General features: G+C 37.8%; 1 protein-coding gene and 1 non-coding gene across 4 annotated transcripts; one reads left to right on the top strand and one right to left on the bottom strand.

The window, feature by feature from the left end:
* The first annotated feature begins 2 nt into the window (after positions 1 to 2).
* LOC114541435 lies at positions 3 to 10834 on the top strand. 3 transcript variants are annotated; one of them, XM_028561353.1, is made up of 15 exons: positions 3 to 56; positions 240 to 306; positions 629 to 697; positions 786 to 872; positions 1554 to 1683; positions 1754 to 1934; positions 2136 to 4846; positions 4926 to 5034; positions 6367 to 6674; positions 7363 to 7660; positions 8057 to 8323; positions 9007 to 9186; positions 9613 to 9840; positions 10178 to 10414; positions 10554 to 10834. In XM_028561353.1, the coding sequence occupies exons 8-15, from the start codon at positions 4941 to 4943 to the stop codon at positions 10730 to 10732; spliced, it is 1791 nt and encodes a 596-aa protein (XP_028417154.1). In that variant the 5' UTR covers positions 3 to 56; positions 240 to 306; positions 629 to 697; positions 786 to 872; positions 1554 to 1683; positions 1754 to 1934; positions 2136 to 4846; positions 4926 to 4940; the 3' UTR covers positions 10733 to 10834. The 3 variants fall into 3 exon arrangements, with proteins under 3 accessions (XP_028417154.1, XP_028417155.1, XP_028417156.1); XM_028561354.1 differs by lacking the exon at positions 9007 to 9186 and having other exon boundaries at positions 2136 to 5034; XM_028561355.1 differs by lacking the exons at positions 6367 to 6674; positions 7363 to 7660; positions 8057 to 8323; ... (2 more) ...; positions 10178 to 10414; positions 10554 to 10834 and having other exon boundaries at positions 9 to 56; positions 2136 to 5563.
* Trnay-gua lies at positions 3477 to 3564 on the bottom strand. The gene is given in 2 exon segments: positions 3477 to 3512; positions 3528 to 3564. It is a non-coding gene; the product is annotated as a tRNA-Tyr (tRNA).
* Positions 10835 to 11110: the final 276 nt, after the last annotated feature.

The following is an 11110-nucleotide window of genomic DNA, read 5'->3' as shown; positions in this document are numbered from 1 at the left end:
CACAGATATACTTTATTGTCTATGACCATGCATGTCTGTGTCTCTGTGTCAGTGAGGTAGGCTAGCTAGCCAGCATATATCATGGTCGTATACTAAACGTAAAAAAAGTATAAAAACCGTACGATAAGCCATGTTTATTTAGTATTCATCATATTATTTTTATTGTTTGTTTAATGCAAATTGCCGTGGGCAACCTTTTCCACAACGAGTATATGTGTATATTATTTTTGGCTATTCAGAACTCATCGAAACTACGCGTGCTTTACACTAAAAGATATGAAAAGAAGAGAGCATAACGAAGACAAGGTACTGTTTAAGGTGTAACGGTACTTTTCGCAAGTATACATGTATCTCAGAGATTCCAAACATTTCAGCAGAAAACCGTAATTTTCGTGAAAAATGTGCGAATAGTTCAGTTCGAAAGGAAAGAGGGAAACAATAGATAGGTTGGGATATAACTGAGGTATTGTAAATAGAAAAGTTTTTTTGCATTCAGCATATGTATGCTGCACATACCAGTCAAATTATTGCGCCTTTCACCAAGATAATACTCCCTAAAGAAGTTTAGGTAAATAGCTCTCAAAATTGCCCTCGGTTTGGCTATAATACATCTTTTTTTTGACATTAGAACAAGGCCTTCCAGACCAAGGATGAGTCATTGGCATCTCAACGATTATCAAAAAAGCGAAGATTGTCTGTAAGTTTTGTGCATATTACCCATATATTATATATGATTCACTTCAGTCCTCAATAATCATAATTCATTACACGTATACTATGTTAAGGCTCCAGATGAAATAAAAAATAAAGAGGATTACCGAACATCTAAAAGACAATGGATTGAAAAGAGTCCTGAAAACAGCCCATCTGCTGTGAGTGAACTTTATTACTTATTGAAAATAACACCGCAATAAACCGTCTCCATATATTTGCATGCGTCATCCGTGCCTGTAATTGGCGTTAAAAAGTTGTTGCGAACATATTAGGGTCAGGAATTTTTTGAACGCCTTAAACTCTATTTAATTCTATATACACTTTAATTGCTATATCCCTTTCAACGAAAATTTGGCCTACATTTCGCGTATATGTTTAACTTATATTTTATCAATTAATCACTGCGCATGATTTGTTTCAAAAGTTGATATATTATCATTTGGCGGTGCTCTCTAATAAACATTACCTGCAGAGGTGAAATGTTAAAATAAAAACGTAGGACTTTGACAGAGTGACTGCTTTTTAAACAGGTACAGATAAGGGAATGATCGGGCAAAAGTTGGATATGAAATTATATGAAATTTTAACTGGCAGTTTAAAAATTGCTTATAATAAATAGGAAAGATGTCCATGGAGAAGTTTACAAATAAAAAATATTACACCAAACTGTAAACGTCCTTTCTGATAGCACAATATTTTGCACCTACAGGAAATTGGTCAATTGTTTAGATAAATTTGGGAGAAAATGAGTGTAAACAGGATGAGGAATATCTGCATTATAACGTCAATATTTTAGGTTAATGATATACAGTCATTCTGTTTTTATTATTCATATATAGTCCTCCGACTCTGACGATTCCAGCTCAAGCTCAAACTCTAGTAGTAACTGGAGTTCATGGTCTTCAGAAGATAGCATCCCAACTGAGATGCCAGGAGAGAATCTGGCGAATGTTACTTCTGATGCGGAAGGTGATTTATACATGAGAATAGCCTTTACCATGTCTTGTTATACTACTACTGTAGTGTTATTGCGTTGCAGATCTTCGGAAAACTAAGGAAGAAGAGACTGTTGTTCTTAAGAATTTGGATAACTTCTGGTTTAGTCTGCCCGCGGGAGATGCACGCAAGCAATTGCAAACGACAAGAACACAAGTTAGTCAGAACGCCTGTTCATTGGAAACATTAAGGAAACGATGTGGTAATGTGGAAAAGCTAATGGAGTAAGATCTACCGATATAAATATATTTTTTTACTTTATTCGATCCTACATAGTAGATATGAAATTTCAACAACAGCGGTGTCGTTAATGAGCTAACTTCTCGTCAAGTTGAACACTTGCACACTGATGGTACCATCTAAACGACTATACAATTTCAGACTTTGATAAATTAATGCCAGTAATATTTTGTGTATGTATATAGGTTACCGTGTGTTTTATCTGTTGGCTACTGCAAGGAAGATTCGAAATTCAGGGTTTTTGTTACCGATCCCAGTAAAGCACTGGAATTGTCGAAAGACCTGGCAAGCCCAAACATTGAACTAGTCGAGGCAAGAAGTTCGTACTTAATGTAAGGTTTGTTATTCAGGTTTTATGCATGTGTGTAGGTAGTGAATTGTATCTACATGACCGTCCTTGTATTTATTGAGTTATTAGGGCTTTGTTGGGAAATGGGAAATGTTGTAACTGAATGACTAGAATATAGCCGTGCAGATGTCACCAAACATGTTTGTATTTTTTTGAACAGCCCGGCAGCGCATAGTAGCAGAGTTGTAAAAAAGCTGCGGGTACGCGGGTGGCACCCGGAGGAAGGTTTGCTTTGAATGAGGTCTGTGAGGAAGGTTCAAATTTGAACACTCTAATTGAACATATGCTTGTACCAAAAAAACAAATATTTCTTTATGCTTGTTGCCACTTGACTCGGTGACGTTACGTCATTTTGAGGAAGGTTTGGCAAAACTTGAAATCCTACCGGAGGAAGGTTGAACTTTTTTTGCAACTCTGCATAGTAGGGGTGTTGGGAGGTGGAATAACCCCACTCATTTGCAAGTGGGCGAAAGTATGTTTAGTCAACAAAACTTGGAACCAGAACGGACCTTTTTTTGTTTTTCTTTTCACTGAGAGAAACCTGACAACTTTGAACATTAGTTGAAATTAAGCCTCGGCCTATACCTTGATCCGCCATTGAGCTTGAGAGATCCGAAGGAAATGCCTTATCAGAGATTTTTTGAAATAAAGGTCCCCTTTGTATATATTATTGGCCCCCAGGCTTCCTACCGACAAACCGAGTAACAGTGTAGAAAATAGTACACAGGGCTTGCACTAAGCCATATTATAAATAGGTGCAAAATTATCACATTTGCACGGCTACATTCTATTTCCATTTTTATTTGTATGGGAGTGTACAAAAGTGTACTTCGTAAAAATACATATAGAATCTATATTATCAGGAAGGCAACAGTATTATATGAAATGGCTTGTATTGAAAAGCGAAGCATGTGTATTTCTAAAATTGTATATCGCTAGTCGCTAGTCTAGGTCCAATCAATCCGAAGCCCGCGATTTTACTAGGGCCTAATCAGAAGGCTGGGTTGGACCTTGAACGAGTTGACTGCCTGCGTGCGGGTTAGTGCTGTTTTCGGCGAAGTAATTCTAAAGCAATATTTCAGGGAAAATGTAGCTGCGAGGTGTATTTAGACGGCAACCAAGAAAACTATTATTTAGAATGTATTAAAAGAATATTTGAGATTGGATCAAAATTGTTTCCTTCGAGCCGGATTTGAACCAGCGACCTAGGGATCACTTTGGAGTTCCTCTACAGTCCCCCGCTCTGCCAACTGAGCTATCGAAGGGTTCGAAAACTGCCGTGAAAATTATCATATTTATAAGTTCTATCAGTTTCTGTTAGTATAACTAAATTTGCTTCCAGACTTTTACAATTATACAGCTCAGTAGCAACAACAGATCAATTTTTAAAATTTAAATTACTTTTACAATCACTTCTTTTACGCTGCACGATAAAGTAAAGTATGAAAAATAAACTGGCTGTCCTAGTGTTTCTAAATATAATCTTGTTTTCAACCTACAAAGCACATGCAATGTCCATGACGCAAACTGATCTTTTTCGAGAACAAATGCAGATGATTTTCGAGTATCGGTTTCCTGTTGATAAGAGTTGTTGAGTCAAGAGGGTAATGGCCGCGGTATTTTGATGTTTGTAAATATATTTTTCCAAATATTTTTAAAATCAGACGTATATATCTTCTAGTCGGTATTCTTTGATAAACCGCCCTGGTGCGGAATGTTTTATTTTTGTTGTCGCTGCCTTGCACTGAAATCAACGCGGCGCAGGTTGTGGCGGGGTCAAAATCTCAACACAGAATTCCACTCGGAATATATTCGGATATATAATTGTTCTTGAATACTTAACTCTCAAGGAGTGTGGTTGTCGAAGTGGATATTTTGTCATACACACAGCTGTGCATATTTTCATCGACCCTTATTTCGGAGTCTCATTTAACTCGCCCATTAGGAGTTAATTACCTTGATACTCCTTTCATCTCAGTGAATAGTTTGCGGTCGAAAATGCAGATGATGATGTAGATGATTATGATGATGCAGGTTTTTCCAGAATGCGTGACTGGAAAATATGACGGGAAAACACGAAACGACGTGAAATTTAAACACAACAAAGGAAATAACCTCGTTTTTTATCCTATCAAAATGCACTGATAAAATTAAAAAGATTCATTCACTTTTATTGACAAATTCCTTCCGCTTGCATTCTGGTAAAGCGTATATACATTTATCGCCTTCTCCTTATTCTATCGTCGAAAAAAAACTAATGTCGAGTATACTGTCACTGAAAAAGAATTCGTACATAGACGGTAGACCGTGGTGATTTGTGCGTGATTATAACTTAAGAACAATGCGCGTCATTCGGTCACATCTTAGCCAAAGTATTAAAAATTGTTTTGACTTCTTCTAGCAATTTGTTTTTTTAAGCAAATTTTAGGAAAATACAAACACATTTGAGGAGGCTTCCGAGTAACCCGGCAGTCAAAATATCGAAAAATATTTTGAAATGTTTTGAATATTTCCCCACATTTTGGCCGCAGAAATGACAGTGCATGGGTAAGTGATCGTTTAGTTTGTGGCTTGTTGTTGTTACGTTAGGAACTCTGTACTGTATTTACTGCTTTTTCTATCTAAGATCAGCGATCTCATAATGTCAAGGAAAGGACGCTGTCTTTGGTCCCTGATTGTCCTTGCAATTCTCTGTTTCCTGGCAGTACTGACTAATGCTCAAAGGAAAGAGCGAGGTGTGTTTTATTGTTATAGATTTTTCATATCAATATCTCTTTTGTTGTGACTTTGAATATAAACTTAACTTCAAGAACTCACCAGTGAAATACCTAGCTTGAAGTAGCCAGTTATTATTTTAGTATGCATGTACAGTTGAAACATTTTAGCCAAGAAACCAAAGCTGTGCAAAACTAATTTATATATATATAAAGTCTGAAAATTTACATGCTAAAACGTTCTCAATTCTCAATATGCAGGCAACCTAATCAATTTGTATACGTAGAAAATAATAGGACGCTAATGTGAGAGAAATTGCCACCCTCATAAACCTAGACAAGGCGTAATACTTGGTCCTAAAGTTTGAATACGACATGGGTATCATTCAAAATTCATTGAATCACCGCATGCATGAATAGAAAAGAACAGTTTGTTAAAAAAAGAGGTAAATAGGGCTATAGTCCATAAAGAGGTGTGCCCGACTTCCAAGGAATCCGCTAAACACTTTCTCCGTTGGGCGCGAACCAGTGTGCTCTCTTGATTTTGATTTATATTATATTTATATGACCTGCCTATAGCCTGATACTATAAGTGGTATAGAGATAGATTTTAAGCAACGCTATCGATCGAATGCTATGCTTCGGTGTAATATATCCATGGACGAATAAACAGGGCGTGCAAAAGCCAACATGAACAAACTCGTCGAACTCACCAGATTAATCGAGCTCAGCCATCTAAAAAAAAGACTTGATTGTTTATTTTTAACCTAATGGCAGTTGAATATTTTCACCAAAATATTTTGCTCGCATTAGGTAAGCTAAGACAAAAACAACGGATGTCATGTCGTGTGTTAGAAATTAGAAAAACAGAAATTTACAAAAACAAATCGTGCAATTTTTGAATCTCGAAACTCCAGTTGGTTAAACTAACTCATCTTCCACGAGACGCAAGTGACGAGTGTATATAAGTGGGCGTTATTGTACCAGCTTACTAACGGAGAACCTCAAGCCTTTTTTAATAAGAATCGTATTTTCAATTAAACGCGCGTATTTCCAGGAGATTAGCAGTATAGCGGTACATGCAGGCATGGAAATCAGGCATAGACCAAATTCGTGGCAAACTAGTGTTAAAGGTATCGGTTTTGTCCACCCCTATAATATATAGTACAAAAAATTACATGGCTTTTTTTTTCGTTGTGTTCACGCAAAACAGGTAACTCTTTCAGTTTTATGCACACGTGAGTTCGACGCTCGCCACTGTACTGAGGCATTCAGATTATCGGATAGTTCTGATATATACGAAGTTCTCTTACATGTTTGAAAGTTTTATGAGAAATTACTTCTCTGTTACAGGCACCAAGTGTACAATAGACATCCTTGTACTTCTTGACACTTCATTTTCAATTGGTCCGGATAACTTTAGGAAAAAAGTTAAACCGTTTCTGAAAAAATTCGGGAGTATACCAGAGTTAAACGTTTCACCAGATGGGACTCACATTGCGATCTATGCATTCAGTTCAAAGAAGATGACCAAGCTACTTCTCCCTTTTGAGAAAGGCTACGGTCCGCAATACAATAAAACCGTTGATAGGATTAACTGGGAAAGAGTCAGAGGTCCTCATACAAGAACTGATTATGGATTTCAACAAGTCGGACGTAAGGTTTGTATACTCTCGGTTTTGGATAGCCGCTGATCGATACACCGTCCATAAAAATTGGTTATTAAAAAATGCAAAAGTTGATGGAAGAGGGTCTAGGGCTCCGGCCAAATATTTTCTGTATTTTTTGAGTCTAGCTATAAATGGCTTGATTTTTTTATTTTGGAGGGACTTTTGCTGATCACGAATCCATCTCGATGGAGAAAGGTTTTTTGAGAGTGTATACCATTGCTGTTTTTCAATATGGTCGTTGTGCTAATATTTACATTTAAAGGAACCTTTACTTTGGGGTACTTTACTAGCCATCGGTAGGGGCCGAAGGAGGGGTTGGGAGGGGCCCCATGTCAAAAAGGTCCTGACTGGATGAACTAATTAACGACATATGTGTCAATGGCAAATACAGATCTTCCACGTTTATATTAGAGTTACAAACAACTGATTCAAACTCTTGGCCCCTGCAAAGAAAGAAATTCAAAGGCTAACCGGTTGATAACAGAATTACCTCGCATTTTGAAGATTTTGCCTCATTCAATATTCATGCATATATAATGCATAGCTATAGAAGATCACTAGAGCGATATATGTCAGATATCTTTGAAAATCTCATCTACGAAAAGTTTATTACAAAACTGAAAGAAAAGCCTCGAAATGAAACATTCCAACCTGAATCCCAACTTTCATTTTTCCTTAGATTTTTTCGCAACGAAGTCCATTGAACTACCGACCACAATATGATGACGTAATCCTGTTGCTGACGGATGGGGAACCTCACGGTATTACCGACGTGAGAAGAAAAGCCATCGAACAAGCGAGGATTATAAAGGACAGAGGAATAATTGTAGTTGGCTTGGGGGTTGGGAATGTCAATATGGATACACTTGAAAAACTGTCTACCCCTGGTGACGCGGTGATGGCCTCTTTCGAAAGCATTCATACGGAAATAGAACGACTTGTTGCCAGTTCCTGTCAAGTATTCCAGCCAGCGGAAAGTAAGATGTGACTAATATGCATGATGTGTAGGAATGACTAATAGGATTAATAGGATTTAATAAGTTATTGTCATCTACTTTCGTAGCTTAGGCCTCGCTTAAGTTTATTTGCAATAGATTTGGCTCATGAAAAGTTCAACGTCTAAATTGGCCCTTATATAATAGTCAGAGCAACGCAGCAGCATCGAAAAAGAAAACAACAAACTCCTGTTGAAATTTTGACGCTGATTGTTTGAGACTGATTATGGAATTGATTCAAAATATTACTTCCTGTCTTATTTCTAAAAACTCAAAGCTTTGAGTGAACTTGGCAATAAAGGCCTACAATATGGGCTGGTCTCGTCAGGGTCTTTCAAAGGCATTGATTAGACTCAACAACATTCCCTTTTTTTATAGATTGCAAATGTCCAGCACGTGACCTTGGCGATTTACGCGTTAATCCGGACAGATTAACACGAGATGTATTCTGGGAAATACCAGAGCCCGAGTGCCCAGAAGGTTTGAAAACTGAACTAAAGAACACCCTATACAAACCAGATGTCTCATCTGGAAACGAGTTTTCTATTGGTCGACAGGAAATCGTGTATTTATATAGTGTGAAAAGCGTGACTGACGGGAGAAGTTTTTCTGACGTCCAGTGCGACATCGTTTTTGAAGTTAAAGGTTTGTTTTACGAAAGTGCTTCAAAATTATTCGAACACACATTCGAACACTGCAGGTTTATACTAATCCAATACGCGCACCTGCGGTTTAAAGTTCAATCGTTCCTCCAGGTTCTCAAAAATCCAGAGCCTGTATGTAGTTCCTGATAGAGCCTGACATTCTGCGAGGTTTTGCCGCCAAAAAAAACATACGAATATATATTAGTTATATATGAAAACCAGTCAACGTCAGCTGGGCTTATGTTGTTGCGCAGGGAAGCTATTTGAGGTAAAGCCTGCTCTACGTACGCTAGATCGAGCAATTGTTAGAGTTAACGAATTAATGACCCCTCATGTTAGTGCATAGTAATCTTGGCTGTATTAGGGTATATATGATTGCCTAAGGACGCAAGTTGTTAGCACAGCCGCTAAAAATGATACATACCATTATAGACAATTTTCACTACAGCTATTTCTGATGGTTATCATACGCTAAAATTTAATGGTTTTATTTCAAATTTGCAACACCGACATAAACCTGGTTTCCAGACGCCGACCATATAGAAACAGTTTTAACTTGGAATATAGACAAATCAAACTTGCATTTTTTGTAACTGCTCGAGTAATTAGGCTCACATGCAGTGTTTGCTAACCATAACTGAATTTCCTTTTTGTCAAATCAATTTTCTTCAAATGTTTTTGAAGGGCAAAACTTTTGTGGTGGCAAGGCTTATTTGACAACGCTGGAAGAATGTTGTTGTGGCAAGATATACAAAAAAACCCCCAATTTTCAATGCTGTGGCACTATTTATTTCTCAAAGTCCACACAAAGATGTTGTCCGGGGTATACACTGCGAAAATTAGGCGAATCCTGCTTTGGACCTCGTAAGTACAGTCGCCACTGCTTACTAACTTGAAAACAAACTCGTGGAATCAAACGTGAAACGTGTACAATTGCTGGCCTAATTTGCAGTTGCATGCATGTCGTTTCCCATTACAGTCATTACACCCTGCGCAACATACATACACTCAAGGCGCTGTTACACTATGCAATTTTCCTTGCAACTTGCAATGCAATTCTACTCCTGAGACATCTAAAGTTGTCAAAAACGAAAACGATTTCTTACGATCTTCTAACGTTTTCTTCGCATTTCGAACACTCTTCATTAATTAACATCCTTCAAAATGATAATCGTAGATCTGCGTACCGAACTTTCGGTCTATGCACTATAAACTTTTGCATGCGTGTCCATACAAACTCTTTTTAGGTTAAAATATTCCTTTCAACACGACGTGTTTTCATTTCTTTAGCATGCAAATGTCCAGAGGTGAATATCGGTACAAAGTACATCAAACAGGGTGATCGTAATACAAATGTCGTCTGGGCAATGCCACGTCCCACATGCGGCGGAAGATTAAAAACTTCACCAAACGAACGATCTGGCCAGAGTTTCGCACCTGGTGTGTATAGAATAACGTACGTGTACTCAACCCCCAGCCGAATTGATGTCACGTGTACAATACGTTTTGAAGTTAAAGGTTTGTCAGTTTTATCTCTCGTTATAGCTGATGTTAAATTTCTCATAATTTGAGAGGTACGCTGCAGACTTATTTTGGACATGTCGCAGCTCTCGGAAGCTTTCGTCCAATTGGATAATGCTTTTCTATGCTTTCTAAAGAACGAAGCTATGCTATTGGTTGAAACAGAAATGCATTGTAAAGTTCAGCCAATGAAAATCATTCTTGCGAGGAGCTGCGACACTACCGACACTACCCCATTTTAATCTTTTAATTTAGGAATGGACCATGCACGTATCCTTTTTTATATTATTCAATATCAAACTTTTACTAATTTGTGCAATTCAATTCTCTGTAGAATGTGGTTGTCCACTGCCTGTTCCGAAAACCTTTAACGTTGTTCCTGGTGAAACCACCACTACCGTGTCCTGGAATGTGCCCAAACCCACGTGTTCGGAAGCAATACGAGATACCATAGCACCTGAGGTGATCAGGTCGGGACAGCCCTTTTCCATTGGTCAACATGCGTTAATATATACGTACAATATGAACAATCAGTTTGATCTGACATGTGCGGTTATGTTTGAAGTGAGAGGTATGTAGCAGCCATTTATGTTTCTTATTCTACTATTATCTCTGTCATCTAACATAATCACGATAAAATATCGTATCTTGATCGTAATCACATACAATCGATAGCAATACTATCTACATACACATATTACGCCTTGCAGGGCCTTTGTGCCGTGAAAGAGGTTACAATCCTGCAAACCAAATTTGCTGTTGCGGTACAGTTCATAACATAATCCCCCGTTACGAATGCTGCGATCAAGATTATTATTCATTGAACACCCAGCAATGCTGTGCCAACTCGATCGTGCGAGACAAGACCGTATCTTGCCCACGACAATGAAGAAAATGAAAATTTAAACATAAAGTACACTTTCACTATATATTTTCTATTTCATATAAATCATAGTCCTATATGATACTTTATGTAACTACCGTTTCTCAACTCTACATTTTGTCATGTAATGTCACCTTTTTAGAGTATCGATTTTAAAATTTTACGATTGTATGCACAAAATGATTGTTATTGAAGAATAGCATTCGGATTGAGCGCGTGCATCATCTCCGCACAAGGCCGCGGATTAACTTTTTGCGGGCGACGTGGTAGCTGCAGCGTTCGTAGACAAAACGTAGCTATATTTACGTTACATGCAGGCTAGACGTGTAAAGTTGCATGCAGGCTAGACGTGTAGCGTATTATCAGGCAGAGGCCTCTTTTCCC

This window comes from Dendronephthya gigantea, unplaced genomic scaffold (genome assembly GCF_004324835.1).
Source record: "Dendronephthya gigantea isolate DGI-Jeju-01 unplaced genomic scaffold, DenGig_1.0 000291F, whole genome shotgun sequence".
NCBI lineage: Eukaryota > Metazoa > Cnidaria > Anthozoa > Malacalcyonacea > Nephtheidae > Dendronephthya > Dendronephthya gigantea.
Note: the sequence above shows the minus strand (reverse complement) of the source record. Positions and strands in the feature narration are given on the sequence as shown.